The sequence below is a fragment of the Macaca fascicularis genome, chromosome 1 (assembly GCF_037993035.2).
Source record: "Macaca fascicularis isolate 582-1 chromosome 1, T2T-MFA8v1.1".
Lineage (NCBI taxonomy): Eukaryota > Metazoa > Chordata > Mammalia > Primates > Cercopithecidae > Macaca > Macaca fascicularis.
The window spans coordinates 186,451,450-186,474,293 of NC_088375.1; the positions used below are offsets into that span (position 1 = coordinate 186,451,450).

The following is a 22,844-nucleotide window of genomic DNA, read 5'->3' on the forward strand; positions in this document are numbered from 1 at the left end:
AAGGATCCTCCCAGCACTAATGCCAGAGACGGAGGTGGGTTAGACTCTCATTATTCTGGAAAAACCAAACCAGCTTCCTTACGTTCCACTCGAAGCCACCCACGGCGAGGCCTCCGGCAGCCCCTGTCCCAGCCAGGCCGATGAATAAGCCACTGCCCACATTGCTTGACATCAGAGATGCTCCAATCTGCAAGGCACAGTTGAGTCAAGGGTCAGGAGTCAGGAGTGATCTGAATGAATCTGGAGTGAGGACCATGAGTAGTGAGGGGGCATGAAGCTGATATTTATTGGGTACCCACTGTATGCCAGGCGCTGCATTCATAAATACATTCAATTCCACAGATATCCGCAGGGAGGGGTATTAGTCATCCCAGGTTACAGAGGAAGGAACTAATGTAGGGAAAGATGAACTCGCTGGCTCCAGGTCACCCAGTGAGTAAATGGTGAAGTGGAAAAAAGGGGAAAGTGGGAAGGAAGCCTGGAAAGTGGGGAGTGTGGACCTCTGCACTGAGGCCATGGGTCTGAGGGCCTCCAAGGGAAGGAAGCTGAAGGGGATAGGGAAGCCCCACAGGAGGGAAGGAAAAGCCCTCCTGCCACCCCAGGACGAGCCAGGCAGAGGGTGGAGCCGAGGGACTGAGCACAGGCCAAGTCGATCTCTGAGCTGAGTTAGTTCTCCAAGGGGGCAGCCAAGCACTTGGGAGGCAGTAGAGAGTGGTGATGATGGTGAGCATGATCAGGGCAGTCAGGGCCCGTGCAGCATCTCCAGGAGCCAGCCGGCCTTCTGAGTATGGGGACTCATTTAATCCTCACCACAACCCTCAGTGCTACTTTTATCCCCATCTTACCCATGAGTAAACTGAGGCATAGATAGGTAACTTGCCCAAGTCTCAGAACTAGTAAGTGACCAAATTAAGATTCAATCCCTGGCTCTCTGGCCCAGTAACACTACACAAATGGTGCTTGCCACTTAATGCGCACTTGGTCAATATTATCTCTTATTGTTAGATGGGATCCCTGACTGGGAGGGGAGAAGGGGGAGAGGAAGGGGCTCTGGAGCCTGGGAGGAGGCCTAAGGAGACCTCAGGGAGAGGGCTGGGGCAGCTGGGGGCAGAGCAGTGTTCCTTTTTGTATCCTATGTCACCACAATAAAATCACTTCCTCTATCAACACCTCAGCTTCTTCACCTATACAATGTGGGACTCACTTCCGCCCAACTTCCTGTTCTTTCGGAGGTGCTTTGAGAGAGAAAGTGAGAGGAGAGGAAAAGCATTGAGAAATTCAGACAAAGGCAGTCAACAGTGTAAAGGCACAGAATGAGCAACCGGCCTGACATTGCTGAGGCCCTGGTGCTAGTGCCTCTGACACGTGCACATGCACACTCATATGTGCACTCACACACGCACACAGGCACAGTACACACACTTGCACTCATGCACACACAGGCATGGTACACACACTCTCACACATGCACACTCACACTCTGACACACACATGCACTCACACACACAGGCACGGTACACACTCTCACATGTGCACACTCACACTCTGACACACACATGCACTCACACACACAGGCATGGTACACACTCTCCCACATGCACACACATACTCTGACACACATGCATTCACGCACTTGCACAGTCACACATGTGCACTCACATGCACATGTCCTCATACCTATGCCCTTACGCACACAGGTATGCACACATATGCACACACGTGCACATACATTCACAAAGCACACACACACAAGCACACTCATGCACACAGTGCCCACACTCACATGCATACACACTCACACATGGAAACAAATTCACGCAGGACTCACACACACACACACTCTTCCTCAGGCGGTCCCAGGGTGCTGGTAGGGCTGGGCTGGACCACCCAGCCAGAGCAGAGAACGCCAGGCCTCCTGCTTCAGGGGAAGAAGCCTCCCCCAGGCAGTTCTTGGAGCAGTGAGGCACCTCCACCCCAACCCAGCCCAGGGTTTTTAACCTCACTTCCCCTGCTGCTAACCCAGGAGACAAACAACATCAGCAGGGGAGGCGTGGGGAGGGCGACCATGCAGGCCTCTCTGGAACAGGACGGGCGACTGCACCTTCTGCTCTCAGCCTCCAAGCCACACACTGTTCACGGGGCACAGACTCAAGGCAGGGCAGACGCCCAGACAAACCCTCCAGCAGTGCTGGTGGGACTGAGCTTTCCCTCCCCAGAGCTGGTGTTCACCCTGGCCTCAGGCTGGACCCAGGTCTCAGGTGCAGGAGGCACAGCTCACAGCCTGGCCTACCAGAGGATGGGGAGCACATCCTCTCTTTCCCACTGGGTGTGTGCTCTGTGTTTGGGGCGCAGTGGGAACATGGGAGTGCCTGCTAAGGCCTCCCTCTTGTTCGGAGGCCTCAGGTTCCTCACACTAATCATTAGGCCAGAGCTCGGTTCTCTGTAGGTTGACCAGGCAGTCAGCAGGGCCCCTGGGCTTCTCCTGAAGTGGTCAGAGGAACCTGCTCTGTCATGCTTCTTTCTCCTCCTTTCCTTCATTTCCAGGGCTGTGATTTGGGGGGCACTAGCTGAAAAGAACCATTTTGAAGGGTTTTTCTTTCTCCTGATGAGAAGGTGGCTGGTAGCACCAGTGATCTGCACACTGTACCTGAGCTGCCAGGCCTCAGCTCCCCGCCATCCCTGGGGATTCTGTCACGCTGGACAGCAAGAGCTCCCTGCCCCTACTTCTTCCTGTCCCAGATACCTAAACTTTCCAGAGAGACCTGGAGGCCTCCTCTGTTTCTGCTACTCTTTAGCAAGTCTGTGACCATTAGAGAGTGGGGAAGGTAGTGAGAACGAGAAGGGTGGGGAGAAGGGGTGAAGATGGCTGGTGATGTGAGTGTGCACGAATATGTGCCTGAGTGAGCATCTGTAAGTGTGTAAATGAGCATGAGTATGAGAGTGTATGTGAGTGTATGTGACTGAGACAGTGTGTGTGAGAGTGTGTGAGTGCATGAGAGAAGGTGTGAGTGTGAGAATGGGAGGGTGATTGTGTGAATGAGTTTGTAAGTACGTATGAGTGTGGGCATGTTTGAACGTGTGTGGGTGCCTATGTGAGGGTGAGAGTGCTGTGTGTGTGTGTGAAAGTGTGGGAGTGTGAGTATGGGAGTGTTGTGAGAGTGTGGGAGTGTGACTGTGGGAGTGTGAGTGTGGGAGTGTGTGTGGGAGTGCTGTTTGTGAGAGTGTGGGAGTGTGTGAGGGTGCTGTGTGTGAGTGTGGGAGTGTAAGTGTGGGAGTGTTGTGAAAGTGTGGGAGTGAGAGTGTGGGAGTGTGTGAGGGTGCTGTGAGAGTGTGGGAGTGTGTGAGGCTGTTGTGTGTGAGAGTCTAGGAGTGTGAGTGTGGGAGTGTTGTGATAGTGTGGGAGAGTGTGAGGCTGCTGTGTGTGTGTGGGAGTGTGAGTGTGGGAGTGGGAGTGTGAGGGTGCTGTGTATGAGAGTGTGGGAGTGTGAGTGTGAGTGTGAGAGTGCTGTGTGTGAGAGTGTAGGAGTGTGAGTGTGAGGGTATTGTGAGTGTGGGATTGTGAGTGTGAGTGTGAGAGTGCTGTGTGAGAGTGTGGGAGTGTGAGTGTGAGCATGCTGAGAGTGTGGGAGCGTGAGTGTGGGACTGTTGTGAGTGTGGGAATGTGAGTGTGAGTGTGGGAGTGTGCATGAGAGTGTGGGAGTGTGTGGGCGTGCTGTGTGAGAGTGTGGGAGTGTGAGTGTGAGGGTGCTGTGTGTGAGTGTGGAAGTGTGTGAGTGTGGGAGTGTTGTGTGTGAGAGTGTGGGAGTGTGAGTGTGGGAATGCTGTGTATGAGAGTATGGGAGTGTGAGTGTGAGGGTGCTGTGTGTGAGAGTGTGGGAGTGTGAGTGTGGGAGTGTTGTGGGAGTGTGAATGTGAGGGTGCTGTGTGTGAGAGTGTGGGAGTGTAAGTGTGGAAGTGTGAGAGTGAAAGAGTGCTGTGTGTGTGAGATTGTGGGAGTGTGAGTGTGAGAGTGTGGGAGTGTGAGTGTGAGGCAGCTGTGTGTGAGAATCTGGGAGTGTGAGTGTGGGAGTGTGAGTGTGACACTGCTGTGAGTGTATGGGAGTGTGAGTGTGGGAGTGTTGTGCATGAGAGTGTGGGAGTGTGTGGGAGTGCTGTGTGAGAGTGTGGGAGTGTGAGTGTGGGAATGCTGTGTGTGAGAGTATGAGAGTGTGAGTGTGAGGGTGCTGTGTGTGAGTGTGGGAGTGTGAGTGTGGGAATGCTGTGTGTGAAAGTATGAGAGTGTGAGTGTGAGGGTGCTGTGTGTGAGAGAGTGGGAGTGTAAGTGTGCGAGTGTTGTGAGAGTGTAAGAGAGTGCTGTGTGTGAGAGTGTGGGAGTGTGAGTGTGAGGGTGCTGTGAGAGTGTGGGAGTGTAAGTGTGAGGCAGCTGTGTGTGAGAATCTGGGAGTGTGAGTGTGGGAGTGTGAGTGTGATGCTGCTGTGAGTGTGTGGGAGTGTGTGGGAGTGTTGTGAGAGTGTGGGAATGAGAGTGTGAGTGTGAGGGTGCTGTGTGTGAGAGAGTGGGAGTGGGAGTGTGGGAGTGGGAGTGTGAATGTGGGAGTATTCTGTGTGAGTGTGGGAGTGTGGGAGTGTGAGTGTGACTGTGGGAGTGTTGTGTGTGCGTGTGTGAGTGTGGGAGTGTTATGTGTGAGAATGTGGGAGTGTGAGTGTGGGAGTGTGAGTATGGGAGTGTCATGTGTGAGAGTGTCGGAGTGTGGGAGTGTGTGGGAGTGTTGTGTGTGAAAGTGTGACTGTGAATGTGGGAATGTGTGTGAGAGTGCGGGAGTGTGAGTATGGGAATGTTCTGTGTGAGAGTGTGGGAGTGTGTGAGTGTGTGTGGGTGAGTGTGAGTGTGTTGTGTGTGAGTGTGAGTGTGAGTTTGAGTGTGGGAGTGTGAGTGTGAGTGTGGGAGTGTTATATGTGAGTGTGAGACTCCTGAGAGGGAGTGTGAGTGTGGGAGTGTTGTGTGTGAGTGTGGGAGTGTGAATGTGGCTGTGGGAGTGTGTGAGTGTGGGAGTGTGAGTGTCAGTGTGGAAGTGTGTATGAGTGTGAAGGTGAGTGTGAGTGTGGGAGTGTGAGTGTGGGAGTGTGAGTGTGGGAGTGTGAGTGTGAGTGTGGGAGTGTTATATGTGAGTGTGAGTGTCTGAGACTCTTCTATGTGTGTGTGTGAGTGTGGGAGTGATGTGTGTGAGAGTGTGGGAGTGTCAGTGTGGGAATGTGAGTGTGTGGGAGTGTGAGTGCGAGTGTGAGTGTAGGAGTGTTGTGTGTGAGAGTGTGGGACTGTTAGTGTGAGTGTGGGAGTGTTGTGTGTGAGTGTGTGAGTGTGGGAGTGTTGTGTGTGACTGTGGGAGTGTGTGAGTGTGGGAGCATGAGTGTGAGTGTGGGAGTGTGAGAGTGATTGTAAGTGTGGGAGTGTTATATGTGAGTGTGTGAGACTCTTCTGTGTCTGAGTGAGTGTGGGAGTGTTGTGTGAGTGTGGGTGTCAGTGTAGGAGTGTGTGAGTGTGTGAGTGTGAGTGTGAGTGTAGGAGTGTTGTATGTGAGAGTGTGGGAGTGTGAATGTGAGTGTGGAAGTGTGTGTGAGTGTGAGTGTGGGAATGTGAGTGTGAGTGTGGGAGTGTTGTGTGTGAGAGTGTGGGAGTGCTATGTGAGAGTGTGGGAATGTGAGTGTGAGGGTGCTGTGTGTGAGAGTGTGGGAGTGAGTGTGGGAGTGAGTGTGGGAGTGTTGTGTGTGAGAGTGTGGGAGTGTGTGAGGGTGCTGTGTGTGAGAGTGTGGGAGTGAGTGTGGGAGTGAGTGTGGGAGTGTTGTGTGTGAGAGTGTGGGAGTGTGAGTGTGGGAATGCTGTGTGTGACAGTATGAGAGTGTGAGTGTGAGGGTGCTTGTGTGAGAGTGTGGGAGTGTGAGTGTGGGAGTGTTGAGTATGAGAGTGTGAATGTGAGGGTGCTGTGTGTGAGAGTGTGGGTGTGTCAAGTGTACGAGTGTTGTGAGAGTGTGAGAGAATGCTGTGTGTGAGAGTGCAGGAGTGTGAGTGTGAGGGTGCTGTGAGAGTGTGGGAGTGTGTGAGGCAGCTGTGTGTGAGAATCTGGGAGTGTGAGTGTGGGAGTGTGAGTGTGACACTGCTGTGTGTGGGAGTGTGAGTGTGGGAGTGTTGAGAGTGTGGGAATGTTAGTACGAGTGTGAGGGTGCTGTGTGTGAGAGAGTGGGAGTGGGAGTCTGGGAGTGTGTGTGTGGGAGTGTGAATGTGAGTGTGGGAGTGTGTGTGTGAGAGTGAGTGTGGGAATGTGAGTGTTGTGTTTGAGTATATGAGTGTGGGAGTATGAGTGTAAGTTTGGGAGTGTTATATGTGAATGTGAGACTTCTGTGTGTGAGTGTGTGAGCATAAGAGTGTTTTGTGTGAGTGTGAATGTGTGAGGATGAGTGTGTGTGTGAGTGTGGGAGTGTGTGAGTGTTGTGTGTGTGGGAGTGTTATATATGAGAGTGTGAGTGTGGGAGTGTGTGTGAGAGTGAGGGAGTGTGTCAGTGTGGGATTGTGTGAGTGCGGGAGTGTGAGTGTGGAAGTGTTTGTGAGTGTGTGAGTGTGAGTGTGTGAGTGTGAGTGTTGTGTGTGAGTGTGTGTGTGAGTGTGAGTGTGGAAGGGTGTGTAAGTCTGAGTGCAAGTGAGTGTTGTGTGTGAGTGTGAGTGTGAGTGTGTGTGGGAGGATGGGTGTGAGTGTGGGAGTAGGAATGTGAGTATGGGAGTGTGAGTGTGGGAGTGAGTGTGAGAGTGTGTGTGAGTGTGGGAGTGTGGGAGTGTGAGTGTGAGAGTGGGAGTGTGAGTGTGGGATGGTGAGTGTGAGAGTGTGTGTTGAGTGTGGGAGTGTTGTGAGCGTGAGGGTGTGTGTGTGAGAGTGTGTGAGCGTGAGTGTGGAAGCGTGTGAGAGTGTGAGTGTGGGAGTGTGGGAGTGTGAGAGTGAGTGTGGGAGTGTGTGAGTGCAAGTGAGTGTTGTGAGTGTGTGTGAGGGTGTGAGTGTGTGTGTGAGTGTGAGTGTGAGTGTGTTTTGTGAGTGTATGATTGTGTGTGAGTGTGAGCATGGGAGGGTGAGTGTGGGAGTGTGAGAGTGAGTGTGGGAGTGTGAGTGTGAGTGTTGTGTGTGAGTGTGGGAGGGTGAGTGTGAGAGTGTGAGTGTGGGAGTGTGTTGTGTGTGACTGTGTGAGTGTGGGAGGGTGTGAGAGTGTGAATGTGAGTGTGAAAGTGAGTGTGGGAGTGTGAGAGTGTGAGTGTGAGTGTGACTGTGTGAGTGTGAGTGTGGGAGAGTGAGTGTGAGTGTGTGGAAGTGTGAGAGTGCGAGTGTGGGAATGTGTGTGTGTGAGTGTGGGAGTCTGAGTGTGAGTGTGTGAGTGTTGTGGGTATGAGTGAGCGTGGGAGTGTGTGTGTGTTTGTGAGTGTGGGAGGGTCAGTGGGAGTGTGAGTGTGTGAGGGAGGGTGAGTATGAGAGTGTGTCAGAGTGTGAGTGTGTCAGTGTGGGAGTGTGTGCGTGTTGTGTGTGAGTGTGAGTGTGGGAGTGTGTGAATGTTGTGTGAGTGTGAGTGTGGGAGGGTGAGGGAGTGTGTGCATGTTGTGTGTGTGTTGTGTTTGAGTGTGGGAGGGTGAGTGTGAGTGTGAGTGTGAATGTTGTGTGTGAGTGTGGGAGTGTGAGTGTGTCAGTGTGAGAGTGTGTGAGTGTGAGGGTGAATGTATTTGTGTGTGAGTGTGGGAGGGTGAGTGTGGGAGTGTGTGTGAGAGTGTGAGTGTGATAGTGACTGTGTGGGAGTGTGGAAGTGTGAGTGTGAGTGGGAGTGTGTTTGGTGTGAGTGTGTGTGTGAGTGTGAGTGTGGGAGTGGGAATGTGAGTGTGGGAGTGTGAGTGTGGGAGTGTGTGTGAGTGTTTTGTGAGTGTGGGAGTGTGAGTGTGCATGTGGGAGTGTGGGAGTGTGAGTGTGGGAGTGTGAGTGTGGGAGTGGGAGTGTGAGTGTGAGTGTGTGAGTGTGAGTGTGGGAGTGTGAGTGTGAATGTGGGAGTGGGAATGTGTGTGAGTGTGGGAGTGTATGAGTGAGTGTATGAGTGTGAGAGTGTGTGAGTGTTGTGTGTGAATGTGATTGTTTTGTGTGAGTGTGAGTGTGGGGGGTGAGTGTGAGAACGTGAGTGTGAGTGTGGGAGTGTGAGTATGAGTGTGTGAGTGTGAGTCTGAGTGTGGGAGTGTGAGTGTGGGAGGGTGAATGTGTGTCAGTGTGTGTGTGTGAACGTGAGTGTTGTGTGTGAGTGTATGGGAGGGTGTGTGTGTGAGTATGGAAGTGTGAGTGTGAGTGTGGGAGTGTATGAGTATGGGAGTGTGTGTGTGATAGTGTGTGGGAGTGTGGGAGTGTGAGAGTGTGTCAGTGTGTGAGTGTGTGTGTGTGAGTGTCAGTGTGGGAGGGTGAGTGTGAGAGTGTGTGAGTGTGAGTGTGGGAGTGTGTGAGTGGGAGTGTGGGAGTGTTGTTCATGAGAGTGTGGGAGTGTGTGGGAGTGCTGTGTGAGAGTGTGGGAATGTGAGTGTGAGGGTGCTGTGTGTGAGAGTGTGGGAGTGTGGAGTGTTGTGTGTGAGAGTGTGGGAGTGTGAGTTTGGGAATGCTGTGTGTGACAGTATGAGAGTGTGAGTGTGAGCGTGCTTGTGTGAGAGTGTGGGAGTGTGAGTGTGGGAGTGTTGTGAGAGTATGGGAGTGTGAATGTGAGGGTGCTGTGTGTGAGAGTGTGGGTGTGTAAGTGTACGAGTGTTGTGAGAGTGTGAGAGTGCTGTGTGTGGGAGTGTGAGTGTGAGGCAGCTGTGTGTGAGAATCTGGGAGTGTGTGGGAGTGTGAGTGTGACACTGCTGTGTGTGGGAGTGTGAGTGAGGGAGTGTTGTGAGTGTGGGAATGTGAGTGCGAGTGTGAGGGTGCTGTGTGTGAGGGAGTGGGAGTGGGAGTGTGGGAGTGTGTGTGAGAGAGTGCTGTATGTGAGAGTGTGGGAGTATGAGTGTGAGGGTGCTGTGAGTGTGGGATTGTGTGAGTTTGCTGAGTGTGAGAGTGTGGGAATGTGAGTGTGAGCGTGCTGAGAGTGTGGGAGTGTGAGTGTGGGAGTGTTGTGTGAGAGTTGTGAGTTTGAGTGTGGAAATGTTGTGTTTGAGAGGATGGGAGTGTGAGGGTGAGTGTGGGAATGTTGTGTGTGAGAGTGTGGGAGTGTGAGTGTGGGAGTGTCATGTGTGAGAGTGTGGGAGTGTGAGTGTGAAGGTGGGAGTGTTGTGTGTGAGAGTGTGGGAGTGTGTGTGAGTGTAGGAGTGTGTGAGTGTGGGAGTGTGAGTGGGAGTGTTGTGTGCATGTGTAAGTGTGAGTGTGGGAGAGTTATGTGTGAGAATGTGGGAATGTGAGAGTGTGGGAGTGTGAGTGAGAGTGTGGGAGTGTGAGTGTGGGAGTATCATGTGTGAGAGTGTGGGAGTGTGTGAGTGTGTGGGAGTGTTGTGTGTGAGAGTGTGACTGTGTGTGTGGGAATGTGTTCGAGAGTGCGGGAGTGTGAGTATGGGAGTGTTGCGTGTGAGAGTGTGGGAGTGTGTGAATATGAGTGTGTGGGAGTGTGAGTGTGAGTGTTGTGTGTGAGTGTGAGTTTAAGTGTGGGAGTGTGTGAGTGTAGGAGTGTTATATGTGAGTGTGTGAGACTTCTGCGTGTGTGAGTGTGGGAGTGTTGTGTGTGAGTGTGGGAGTGTGAATGTGGGTGTGGGATCGTGAGTGTGAATGTGGGAGTGTGTCAGTGTGGAAGTGTTGTGTGTGAGTGTGAGGGTGAGTGGGAGTGTGGGAGTGTTGTGTGTGAGTGTGGGAGTGTGAGTGTGGGTGTGGGAGTGTGTGTGTGGGAGTGTTATATATGAGTGTGTGTGACTCTTCTGTGTGTGAGTGTGGGAGTGTGGGAGTGATGTGTGTGAGAGTGTGGGAGTGTCAGTGTGGGAGTGTGTGAGTGTGGGAGTGTGAGTGCAAGTGTGAGTGTAGGTTTGTTGTCTGTGAGAGTGTGGGAGTGTTAGTGTGAGTGTGGGAGTGTTGTGTGTGTGTGAGTGTGGGAGTGCTGTGTGTGACTGTGGGAGTGTGAGTGTGAATGTGGGAGCGTGAGTGTGAGTGTGGAAGTGTGAGTGTGAGGGTGGGAGTGTTATATGTGTGAGTGTGAGACTCTTCTGTGTGTGAGTGTGGGAGTGTTGTGTGAGACTGTGGGTGTCAGTGTAGGAGTGTGTGAGTGTGGGAGTGTAAGTGTGGGAGTGTAATATGTGAGTGTGAGTGTGAGACTCTTCTGTGTGTGAGTGTGTGAGTGTGGGAGTGTGTGTGAGACTGTGGGAGTGTGTGAGTGTGGGGATGTGAGTGTGAGCATGGGAGTCATCTGTGTGTGAGTGTGAGTGTAGGAGAGTTGTGTGTGAGTGTGGGAGTGTGAGTGTCAGAGTGTTGTGGGTGAGAGTGTGGGAGTGTGAGTGTGAGTTTGTGACTGTGAGTGTGGGAGTGTGAGTGTGAGTATAGGACTGTTGTGTGAGAATGGGGGAGTGTTAGTGTGAGTGTGGGAGTGTTGTGTGGGAGTGTGGGAGTGTGAGTGTGAATTTGGGAGTCTTCAGTGTGAGTGTGTGAATGTGGGAGTGTTGTGTGTGAGAGTGTGGGAGTGTGTCAGTGTGGGAGTGTGTGAGTGTGGAAGTGTGAGGGTGAGTGTGGGAGTCTTCTTTGTGAGTGTGTGAGCATAGGAGTTTTGTGTGTGAGAGTGTGGGAATGTGAGTGTGTGAGTGTGGGAGTGTGAGTGTGAGAGTGTTATAAGTGAGTGTGTGAGTGTGAGACTCTTCTGTGTATGAGCATGAGTGTGGGAGTGTTGTGTGTGAGAGTGTGGGAGTGTGTCAGTGTAGGAGTGTGAGTGCGAGTTTGAGAGTCTGTGAGTGTAGGAGTGTTTGTGTGTGGGAGTGAGAATTTGAGTCTGGAAGTGTGTGTGAGTGTGAGTGTGGGAGATTGTGAGTGTAGGAGTGTTGTGTGTGTGAGTGTGGGAGTGCTATGTGTGAGATTGTGGGAGTGAGAGTGTGAGGGTGGAAGTGTGTGAGTGTGGAAGTGTGTGACAGTGTTGTGTGAGTGTGGGAGTGTGAGTGTAAGTTTGGGAATGTTATATGTGAGTGTGTGTGTGAGACTCTTTGTGTGTGTGAGTGTGGGAGTGTTGTGTGTGAGTGTGGAATTGTGAGTGTGACTTTGGGTGTGTGTGTTGTGTGTGAGAGTGTGTGAGTGTTGTGTGTGAGTGTGAGTGTGGGAGTGTTAGTGTCAGTGTGGGAGTGTTATATATGAGTGTGAGTGTGAGACTCTTCTGTGTGTGAGTGTGAGTGTGGGAGTGTTGTGTGTGAGTGTGGGAGTGTGTCAGTGTGGGATTGTGAGTGTGAGCGTGGGAGTGAGAGTGTGAGTGTGGAAGGCTTGTGTGTGTGAGGGTGAGTGTGAGTGTGGGAGTGTGAGAGTGAGTATGGGAATGTAATATGTGAATGTGTGAGTGTGAGACTCTTCTCTCTGTGTGAGTGTGAGTGGGAGTGTTGTGTGTGAGAGTGTCAGAGTGTGTCAGTGAAGGAGTGAGAGTGTGAGTGTGGGAGTGTGACTGTGAGTGTAGGAGTGTTGTTTGTGAGAGTGTGGGAGTGTGAATGTGAGTGTGGAAGTGTGTGTGTGTGAATGTGGGAGTGTGAGTGTAGGAGTGTGTGAGTCTGGGAGTGTGAATGTGAGTGTGGGAGTGTTATATGTGGGTGTGAGTGGGTGAGACTTCTGTGTTTGAGTGTGAGTGTGAGTGTGGGAGTGTGTCAGTGTGGGATTGTGTGAGTGTGGGAGTGTGAGTGTGAGTGTGGAAGTGTGGGAGTGTGAGTGTGAGTGTGGGAGTGCTGAGTGTGGCTGTGTGAGTGAGTGTGGGAGTGTGAGTGTGAGAGTGGGAGTGTGAGTCTGAGTGTGGGAGTATGATATGTGTCAGTGTGAGACTCTTCTGTGTGTGAGTGTGAGTGTGGGAGTGTTGTGTGTGAGAGTGTAGGAGTGTGTCATTGTGGGAGTGTGAGTGTGAGTTAGGAGTGTGTGAGTGTGGGACTCTTCTGTGTCAGTATGAGTGTATGAGTGTTGTGTGTGAGTGTGGGAGTGTGTGAGTTCAGGAGTGTGAATGTGAGTGTGAGAGTGTTTGAATGTGAGACTGTCAGTGTGAGTGTGGGAGTGTTGAGTGTGAGAGTGTGGGAGTGTGAGTGGGTGTGTGTGTGGGAGAGTCAGTGTGAGTGTGTGAGTGTGAGAGTGTTGTGTGTGAGTGTGAATGTGAAAGTGAGAGTGAGTGTGGGAGTGTTAGTGTGAGTGTGAATATGAGAGTGTTGTGTGTGAGTGTGAGTGTGGGAGTGCTGTGTGTGAGTGTGAGGGTGAGTGTGAGTGTGGGAGTGTAATATGTGAGTGTGTGTGAGTGTGAAACTCTGTGTGAGTGTGTGAGTTTGGGAGTGTTGTGTGTGAGCGTGGGTGTGTGTCAGTGTGGGATTGTGTGAGAGAGGGATTGTGTGAGAGAGGGAGTGTGTGAGTGTGGAAGTGTGTGTGACTGTGAGGGTGAGTGTGAGTGTGGGAGTATTGTGTGTGAGTGTGGAAGTGTGTTGAGAGTGTGAGTGTCGGAGTGTGGGAGTGGGAGTGTGGGAGTGTGTGTGAGTGTGGGAGTGTTTGTGTGAGTGTGGGAGTGTGAGTGTGGGAGTGTGAGTGTGACTGTTCTGTGTGAGTGTGGAGGTGTGAGTGTAAGTTTGGGAGTGTCATAAGTGAGTGTGAGAGTATGAGACTCTTCTGTGTGTGAGTGTGAGTGTGTGTAAGTGTTGTGTGTGAGTGTGAGTGTGGGAGGGTGAGTGTGAGAGTGTGAGTGTGAGTGTTGTGTGTGAGAGTGTGGGAGTCTGAGTGTGAGTGTGGGACTCTTCTGTGTGAGAGTGTAGGAGTGTTGTGTGTGAGTGTGGGAGAGTGTCAGTGCAGGAGTCTGAATGTGTGAGAGTGTTGTTTGAACGTGAATGTGTCAGTGTGTGAGAGTGTTGTGTGTGAGAGTGTGGGAGTGTGAGTTTGAGTGGGTGTGAGTGTGGGAGTGTTGAGTGTGAGAGTCTGGGAGTGTGAGTGCGTGAGTGTGAGTGTGGGAGTGTCAGTGTGAGTGTGAGTGTTGTGTGTCAGTGTGAGTGTGAATGTGAGTGTGTGTGGGAGTGTGTGAATGTGAGAGTGTTGTGTGTGAGTGCGAGTGTGGGAGTGCTGTGTGTGTGAGGGTGAGTGCGTGTGGGAGTGTTATATGTGAGTTTGTGTGTGAGAGACTCTTCTGTGTGAGTGTGAGTGAGTGTGGGAGTGTTGTGTGTGAGTGTGGGAGAGTGACTGTCAGTGTGGGATTGTGAGTGTGAGAGTGGAAGCGTGAGTGTGTGTGGAAGTGTGTGTGAGTGTGAGGGTGTGAGTGTGGGAGTGTTGTGTGTGAGTGTGGGAGTGTGAGTGTGAGAGTGTGTGAGTGTGGGAGTGTGTGTGAGTGTGAGTGTGGGAGTGTGAGTGTGGGAGTGTTGTGTGTGTGAGTGTGGGAGTGTTGTGTGTGGGAGTGTGAGGGTGGGAGTGTGTTGTGTGTGAGTACGAGTGTGAGTGTGGGAGTGTGAGTATAAATTTAAGAGTGTTATATGTGAGTGTTGGTGTGAGTGTGAGACTCTTCTGTGTGTGTGTGAGTGTGTGAGTGTGAGTGTGTGAATGGGGGACTGTTGTGTGTGAGTGTGAGTGTGGGAGTGTGTGGGAGTGTTATATGTGATTGTATGAGTGTGGGAGTGTTGTGTGTGAGAGTGGGAGTGTGAGTGTGGTAGTGTGTGAGTGTGGGAGTGTTATATGTGAGTGTGAGTGTTAGACTCTTCTGTGTGTGAGTGTGAGTGTGGGAGTGTTGTGTGAGAGTGTCAGAGTGTGAGTGTGAGTGTGGGACTCTTCTGTGTGAGTGTGAGTGTAGGAGTATTGTGTGTGAGTGTGGGAGTGTTGTGTGTGGGAGTGTGGGAGTGTGAGGGTGGGAGTGTGAGAGTGTTGTTTGAATGTCAATGTGTCAGTGTGAGTGTGGGAGTGTTTGTGAGAGTGTGGGAGACTGGGTGAGTGTGAGTGTGGGAGTGTTGAGTGTGAGAGTGTGGAAGTGTGAGTGGGTGTGAGTGTGGGAGTGTCAGTGTGTGAGAGTGCTGTGTGTGAGTGTGAGTATGAATGTGAGTGTGAGTGTGGGAGTGTTAGTATGAGTGTGGGAGTGTGAGTGTGAATGTGAGAGTGTTGTGTGTGAGTGTGGAAGTGTGAGTGTGGGAGTGCTGTGTGTGAGTGTGAGAGTGTGAGTGTGGGAGTGTTATGTGTGAGTGTGTGTGTGAGACTCTACTGTGTGTGAGAGTGAGTGTGGGAGTGTTGTGTGTGAGTGTGAGAGTGTGACTGTCAGTGTGGGATTATGTGAGAGTGGAAGTGTGAGTGTGTGAGAGTGTGAGAGTTGTGTGTGTGTGAATGTGAGTGTGAGTGTTAGTATGAGTGTGGGAGTGTGAATGTGAATGTGAGAGTGTTGTGTGTGTGTGTGTGTGGGAGTGTGGGAGTGCTGTGTGTGAGAGGGTGAGTGTGAGTATGGGAGTGTTATATGTGAGTGTGTGAGTGTGAGATTCTTCTGTGTGTGAGTGTGAGTGTGAGTGTGGGAGTGTTGTGTGTGAGTATGGGAGTGTGATTGTCAGTGTGGGATTGTGAGTGTGAGGGTGGAAGTGTGTGTGAGGGTGGAAGTGTGTGTGTGGAAGTGTGTGTGAGTGTGAGGGTGAGTGAGAGTGTGGGAGTGTTGCATGTGAGTGTAGGAGTGTGAGTGTGAGAGTGTGAGTGTGAGAGTGTGTGTGAGTGTGAGTGTGGGAGTGTGAGGGTGGGAGTGTAAGTGTGAGTGTAGTGTGTGAGTACGAGTGTGAGAGTGTGAGTGTGAGTGTAAGTTTGGGAGTGTTATATGTGAGTGTTAGTGTGTGAGACTCTTCTGTGTGAGTGTGTGAGTGTGGGAGTGTGTGTGGGAGTGTTATATGTGAGTGTGGGAGTGTTGTGTCTGAGAGTGTGGGAGTGTGTCAGTGTGGGATTGTGTGAGTGTGTGTGTGAGTGTGGAAGTGTTTGTGAGAGTGAGGGTGAGTGTGAGTGTGGGAGTGTTGTGTGTGAGAGTGTGAGTGTGAGAGAGCATGAGTGTGGGAGTGTGAGTGTGGGAGAGTTATATGTGTGTGAGTGTAAGTGTGGGAGTGTGGGAGTGCTACATGAGAGTGTGAACGTGAGAGACTCTTCTGTGTGAGTGTGGGAGTGTGTCAGTGTGGGAGTGTGAGTGTGGAAGTGTTGAGTGTGAGTGAGGGTGAGTGTGAGTGTGGGAGTGTTGAGTGTGGAAGTGTGAGTGTTGTGTGTGAGTGTGAGTGTGGGAGTGTGAGTGTGCGTGTGGGAGTGTTATATGTGAGTGTGAGTGTGAGAGTTTTGTGAGTGTGTGAGTGTGGGAGTATTGCATGTGAGAGTGTGGGAGTGTGTGTTGGAGCATGAGTGAGTGTGGGAGTGTGAGTGTGAGAGTGGGAGTCTTCTGTGTGGGTGTGTGGGAATGTCGTGTGTGAGAGAGTGGGAGTGTGTCAGTGTGGGAGTGTGAGTGTGAGTGTGGGAGTGTGAGTCTGAGTGTAGGAGTGTTATATGTGAGTGTGTGACATCCTTCTGTGTGTGTGAGTGTGGGAGTGTTGTGTATGAGAGTGTGGGAGTATGTCAGTGTGGGAGTGTGAGTGTAAGTGTGGGAGTGGGAGTGGGAGTCTTCTGTGTGAGTGTGAGTGTAGGAGTGTTGTGTGTGAGTGTGGGAGTGTGAATGTGAGTATGTCAGTGTGAGTGTGGGAGTGTTGTGTATGAGAGTGTGGGAGTATGTCAGTGTGGGAGTGTGAGTGTAAGTGTGGGAGTGGGAGTGGGAGTCTTCTGTGTGAGTGTGAGTGTAGGAGTGTTGTGTGTGAGTGTGGGAGTGTGAATGTGAGTATGTCAGTGTGAGTGTGGGAGTGTTGTGTGAGAGTGTGAGTGTGAAAGTGTTGTGAGTGTGAGTGTGGGAGTGTGAGTGTGGAATTGCGTGTGAGTGTGAGTGTGATAGTGTCTGTATGTGGGAGTGTGAGTGTGGGAGTGTGAGTGTGGGAGTGTTGTGTGAATGTGTGTGTGAGAGTGTTCTGTGTGAGTGTGTGAATGTATGAGTGTGTGAGTGTGAGTGTATGAGAGAGTTGTGTGTGAGTGTGAGTGTGTATGTGAGTGTGAGTGTGAATGTGAGAGTGTTGTGTGTGAGAGTGTAGGAGTGGGAGTGTGAGTGTGAGAGTGTTATATGTGACCATGTATGAGTGTGAGGCTCTTCTGTGTGTGTGAGTGGGGGAGTGTTGTTTGTGTGGGAGTGTGTCAGTGTGGGATTGTGAGTGTGAGTGTGGGTGTGTGTGTGAGTGTGAGGGTGTGAGTGTGATAGTGTGTGTGTGAGTGTGAGTGGATGAGTGTGAGTTTGAGAGTGTTGTGTGTGTGAGTGTGAGTTAAGACTGTTATGTGTGAGTGTGTGAATGTGTGGGAGTGGGAGTGTGTGAGTATGGAAGTGTTATATGTGAGTGTGTGAGTGTGAGACTCTCCTGTGTTTGAGTGTGAGTGTGGGAGTGTGTCAGTGTGGGATTGTGAGTGTGAGTGTGGGAGTGTGAGTGTGAGTGTGGAAGTGTGTGTGAGTGTGAGGGTGTGAGTGTGGGAGTATTGAATGTGGGAGTGGGAGTGTGTGGGAAAAGGAGTGTGAGTGTGGGAGTGTGTGAGTGTGAGAGTGTCAGTGTGTGTGTGGGAGTGTAACTGTGAGAGTGTGAGTGTGAGTGTGGAAGTGTGTGAGAGTGTGAGTGTGAGAGTGGGAGTGTGAGTGTGGGAGTGAGTGTGAGAGTGAGTGTGGGAGTCTTCTGTGTGAGTGTGAGTGTAGGAGTGTTGTGTGTGAGTGTGGGAGTGTGTGAGTGCAGGAGTGTAAATGTGTGAGAGTGTTGCTTGAATGTGTCAGAGTGAGTGTGGGAGTGTTGTGTGTGACAGTGTGGGAGTGTGAGTGGGTGAGGGTGAGTGTGGGAGTGTGAATGTGTGTGAGAGTGTGAGTGTGAATGTGTGAGTGTGAGAATGTTAGTGTGAGTGTGGGAGTGTGAGTGTGAATGTGAGAGTGTTGTGTTTGAGTGTGAGTGTTGGAGACTGTCAGTGTGGGAGTGCTATGTGGAAGTGTGAGGGTGAGTGTGAATGTGGAAGTGTTATATATGAGTGTGTGTGAGTGTGAGACTCTTCTGTGTGTGACTGTGAGTATGCATATGGGAGTGTTGTGAGTGTGGGAGTGTGTCAGTGTTGGATTGTGAGTGTGAATGTGGAAGTTTGTGAGGGTGAGTGTGAGTGTGGGAGTCTTGTGTGTAAGTATGGAAGTGAATGTATGAGAGTGTGAGTGTCTTAGTGTGAGTGTGGGAGGGCTGTGTCTGTGTGGGAGTGTGAGTGTGGGAGTGTTGTGTGTGACTGTGAGTGTGTGTGAGTGTGAGTGTGGGAGTGTGAGTGTGAGAGTGAGTGTGAGTGTGGGAATGTGAGTGTGTGTGAGTGTGAGAGTGTGTGTGGGTGTGAGTGTGAGTGTAGGAGTGAGAGTATGTGTGAGTGTTGTGTGGGAGTGTGTGTGGGAGGGTGTGAGAGTGTGAGTGTGGTAGTGTGAGTGTGGGAGTGTGAGTGTTCTGTGTGAGTGTGACTATGAGCGTGTGAATGTGAGTGTGACTGTGAGTGTGTGAGTGTGGAAAGGTGAGTATGAGAGTGCATGTGGGAGTGTGTGAGGGTGAGAGTGTGAATGTGAGTGTGGGAGGGTGAGTGTGACTGTGAGTGTGGGAGTCCAAGTGTGATTGTGTGAGTGTGGGAGTGTGAGTGTGAGTGTCGTGTGTGTGTGGGAGAGTGTGAGAGTGTGAGAATGAGTATGGGAGAGTGAGTGTGTGAGTGTTCTCTGTGAGTGTGTGAGTGTCAGAGGATGAGTGTGAGTGTGGTAGTGTGAGTGTGGAAGTGTGGGTGTGAGTGATGTGTGTTGTGAGAATGTTGTTTGTGAGTGTGACTGTGGGAGGGTGAATGTGAGAGTGAGTGTGGGAGTGTGAGTGTGAGACTGAGTGTGGGAGTGTGAGTGTGAGTGTTGTGTGTGAGTGTGAGTGTGTGTGGGAGGGTGAGTGTGGAAGGGTGATTGTGAGAGTGAGTGTGGGAGTGCGAGTGTGATTGTGAGTGTGGGAATGTGAGGGTGAGTGAGTGTGAGTGTGAGTGTGAGTGTGAGAGTGTGAATGTGGGAGTGTGTGGGTGTTGTGAGTGTGAGTGTGTGTGTGTTACTGTTGTGTGTGTGTGTGTGTGTGGGAGGCTGAGTGTGAGAGTGTGTGTTGGGAGTGTGAGTGTGAGTGTGGGGGTGTGAGTGTTGTGTTTGTCAGTGTGAGTGTTGGAGTGTGAGAGGGTGAGTGTGGGAGAGTCTGAGTGTGTGAGTGTTGTGTGTGTGAGTCTGGGAGGGTGAGTGTGAGTGTGAGTGTGGGAGTGTGGGTGAGAAAGTGTGAGTGGGAGGGTGAGTGCGAGTGTGACAGTGAGTGTGGGAGTGTCAGTTTGAGTGTGAGTGTTGAGTGTGAGTGTGAGAGTGAGTGTGGGAGTGTGAGTGTGAGTTTCAGTGTCGTGTGTGAGTGCATGTGTGTGAGTGGCAGTGTGAGTGTGAGTGTGGGAGGGTGTGAGTGTGAGTGTGGGAATGTGAGTGTGAGTGTGGGAGTGTGAGTGTGAGAGTGTGAATGTGTGAGAGTTGTGTGTGAGTGTGTGTGAGTGTGAGTTGTGTATGAGTGTGTGAGTGTGAGTTTTACTGTTGTGTGTGAGTGTGAATGTGTGTGGAAGGGTGAGTGTGAGTGTGGGAGAGTGTGAGTGTGTGTCAGAATGTGAGTGTGTTGTAGGTGAGTGTGTGAGTGAGGGAGGGTGAGTGTGAGGGTGAGTGTGGGAGTTCGAGTGTGATTGTGAGTGTGGGAGTGTGTGAGTGTGGGAGGGTGAGTGTAAGTGTGGGTGTGAGTGTGAGTGTTGTGTGTGAGTGTGTGTGAGTGTGAGTTTGAGTGTGTGAGTGGAGTGTGCGTGTGAGTTGTGTGTGAGTGTGAGAGTTTGTGGGAGTGTGTTTAGTGTGAGTGTGTGTGTGAGAGTGTGAGTGTGAGTGTTGTGTGTGTGTGAGTGTGGAAGGGTGAGTGTGGAGTGTGAGTGTGGGAATGTGAGTGTGTGAGTGGGAGTTTGAGTGTCATGTGTGTGAGAGTGGCAGTATAAGTGTGAGTGTGAGTGTGGGAGGGTGAGTGTGAGAGTGTGAATGTGGGAGTGTGAGTGTGTGTTAGTGAGTGTGGGAGTGTGAGAGTATGAATGTGAGTGTTGTGTGTGTGTGACTGTGGGAAGGTGAGTGTGAGTGTGAGTGTGGTAATGTGATTATGGGAGTGTGAGTGTTGTGTGTGCGAGTGTGAGAGTGCGAGTGTGAGAGTGCATGTGGGAGTGAGTGTGAGACTGAGTGTGGGAATGTGAGTGTGTGAGTGGGAGTTTGAGTGTCATGTGTGAGTGTGAATAAGTGTGAGTGTGAGTGTGGCAGTGTGAGAGTGACTGTGATTGTGGGAGAGTGAGTGTGAGAGGGTGAGTGTGGGAGTGTGTGTGTGAGTGGGTGTGTGCTGTGTGTGTGTGTGGGAGTGAATGTGAAAGTGTGTGGTCGTGTGACTGTGTGAGTGTGGGAGTGTGAGTGTGAGTGTTGTGTGTGAGTGGGTGAGTGTGCTGTGTGTGAGTGTGTGTGGGATTGAATGTGAAAGTGTGTGGTCGTGTGACTGTGTGAGTGTGGGAGTGTGAGTGTGAGAGTTGTGTGTGAGTGTGTGTGTGGGAGGAGTGCACACTCAGAGTATGCACTCAGGGGAGCGCACACTCAGGAGAACGCACACTCGGGAGTGCGCACTCAGGGCAGCGTGCACTCGGGAGCATGCACTCAGGGGAGCATACACACTACCACACTTACACTCTCACACTCACCCTCCCCCCCACACACAGCACTCACACTCACACTCCCACGCTCACTCTCACTCACACTCACACACTCCCATATTCTCACACGCTCCCACACTCATGCTCACACACTCCCACACTCACACTCACACACATGCGCAACATCAAACTCCCACTCACACTCACATTCCCACACTCACTCTCACACTCACACTCACACACTCACACTCTCTCACACTCACACGTACACAATGCTCACAGTCACACTCACACATGCACACACCCACTCTCACTCCCACAGTCACACTCCCACACACTTTCACAGTCACACTCACACACAACACTCACACTCACACTCCTCACACACACTCACAATCCACACTCGCACTCCCACACTCACACTCACACTCACACACACACTCTCACTCCCACACTCACACACACCCTCACACTCACACACACTGAGCGCACAGAGGAGTGTGAGTGTGACTGTGGGAGTGTGAGTGTCAATGTGGGAAGGTGAGTGTGAGTGAGTGTGAGTGTGTGTGTGAGTGTGAGAGTGTGAGTGTGGGAGTGCAAGTGTGAGAGTGCGACTGAGTGTGGGAATGTGAGTGTGAGTGGGAGTTTGAGTGTGTGTGTGTGTGTGAGTGGCAGTGTGAATGTGAGTGTGAGTATGGGAGGGTGAGTGTGAGAGTGTGAGTGTGGGAGTGTGTGTGTGAGTGTGAGAGTGTGTTTGAGTGTTGTGTGTGAGAGTGAGTGTGACGGGGAGGGTGTGTGAGTGTGGTAGTGTGAGTGTGGGAGTGTGTGAGTGTTGTGTGTGAATGTGTGTGTGGGAGGGTGAGTGTGAGAGTGTGAGTGTGGGAGCGTGAATGTGAGTGTGAGAGTGAGTGTGGGAATGTGAGTGTGTGAGTGGGAGTTTGAGTGTCGTGTGTGAGTGTGAGTGTGGCAGTGCGAGAGTGTGAGTGTGGGAGGTTGAGTGTGAGAATATGAGTGTGACAGTGTGTGAGTGTCAGTGAGTGTGAGTGGGTGAGTGTGAGTGTTGTGTGTGAGAGTGTGAAAGTGTGAGTGTGGTAGTGTGACTGTGAGTGTGAGTGTGGGAGTGTGAGTGTGAGTGTTGTGTGTGTGAGTGTGGGAGGAGTGCACACTGAGGGGAGCATGCACTCGGGAGCGCACACTCAGACGAGCATGCACTCAGAGGAGAGCACACTCAGGGGAGCGTGCACTCAGGGGAGCGCACACTCGAGAGCGCACACTCAGGGGAGTGCACACTCAGACGAGAGTGCACTCAGGGGAGCGCCCACTTGGGAAGGCCCACTCAGGGGAGCATGCACTCAGGGGAGTGCACAACCGGGAGCGCACACTCAGACAAGTGTGCACTTAGGGGAGAGCACACTCAGGGGAGTGCACACTCAGGGGAGCACACACTCAGGGGAGCACGCACTCGGGAGCACACACTCAGAGGAGCACACACTCTAGGGAGTGCACACTCAGGAGAGTGCACACTCAGGGGAGCGTACACTCAAACGCGCACTCAGGGGAGTGCACACTCGGGAGCGCAAACTTAGGTGAGCGCGCACTCAGGGGAGCGCACACTCAGCAGTGCGCACTCAGGGGAGAGCACAGACGAGCGTGCACTCAGGGGAGAGCACACTCAGGAGAGTGCACACTCAGGAGTGCTCAATGGGGAGTGCACTCTCCGGGGAGTGTGCACTCGGGAACACTCAGAGGAGCGTGCACTCAGGGGAGCACACACTCAGGGGAGTGTGCACTCGGGGGAGTGCACGCTCAGGGGAGTGCGCACTCAGACGAGCGCACACACAGGGGAGTGCACACTCGGGAACGCCCACTCAGGGGCGAGCAGACTCAGGGGAGTGTGCACTCAGAGGAGCTCACACTCTGGGGAGCACGCACTCAGGGGAGCGTGCACTCAGGGGAGTGCACACTCGGGAGTGCGCACTCATGGGAGCGCACACTTGGGACTGTGCACTCAGGGGAGCGCACACTCAGACGAGCATGCACTCAGGGGAGCGCACACTCCGGGGAGTGCACACTCAGAGGAGCGCGCACTCCCACTCGGGAGCAGAAACTCAGACGAGCGTGCACTCAGGGGAGCACACACTCAGGGGAGCATGCACTCAGGGGAGCGCACACTCAGGGGAGCGCGGACTCAGGAGAGGGCACACTCAGGGGAGCGCGTACTCCGGAGAGAGCTCACTCCGGGGAGTGCGCACTCAGGGGAGCGCGCACTCAGACGAGAGTGCGCACTCAGGGGAGCGCGCACTCAGACGAGAGTGCGCTCAGGGGAGCGCGCACTCAGACGAGAGTGCGCTCAGGGAGCGCGCACTCAGAGAGTGCGCTCAGGGTGCGCACACTCGGGAACGCCCACTCAGGGGAGCACGCACTCAGGGGAGCGAGTACTCAGGGGAGCGCTCACTCCGGGGAGTGCACACTCAGGAGAGCGCACACTCAGATGAGCGTGCACTCAGGGGTGAGCACACTCAGGGGAGTGCACACTCCGGGGAGTGCGCACTCAGGGGAGTAGACACTCAGACAAGCGTGCACTCAGGGGAGTGCACACTCAGGGGAGCGCACACTCGGGGGAGTGCACACTCAGGGGAGCAAGTACTCGGGGGAGTGCACACTCAGGGGAGCACACACTCGGGAACGCCCACACAGGGGAGCGTGCACTCAGGGGAGCGCGCACTCAGACGAGTGTGCACTCAGGGGAATGCGCACTCAGGGAAGTGCACACTCAGGGGAGCGCACACTCAGACGAGCGTGTACTCAGGGGAAAACATACTCAGGGGAGTGCACACTCGGGAG

General features: G+C 52.5%; 1 protein-coding gene across 5 annotated transcripts in view; it reads right to left on the minus strand.

Moving 5' to 3' along the window:
* Positions 1-22,844, minus strand: part of SLC5A9 (solute carrier family 5 member 9) — a 55,462-nt gene that overhangs the window by 21,769 nt on the left and 10,849 nt on the right. For all 5 annotated transcript variants that reach the window (XM_074007353.1, XM_005543444.5, XM_074007355.1 and 2 more), the window contains exon 3: positions 83-187. Coding sequence is in view for 2 of the 5 variants with exons in the window: in XM_005543444.5 (XP_005543501.2) it covers positions 83-187 (105 nt within the window). In the remaining 3 variants the exon portion in view is untranslated. The remainder of the gene's footprint in view (positions 1-82; positions 188-22,844) is intronic.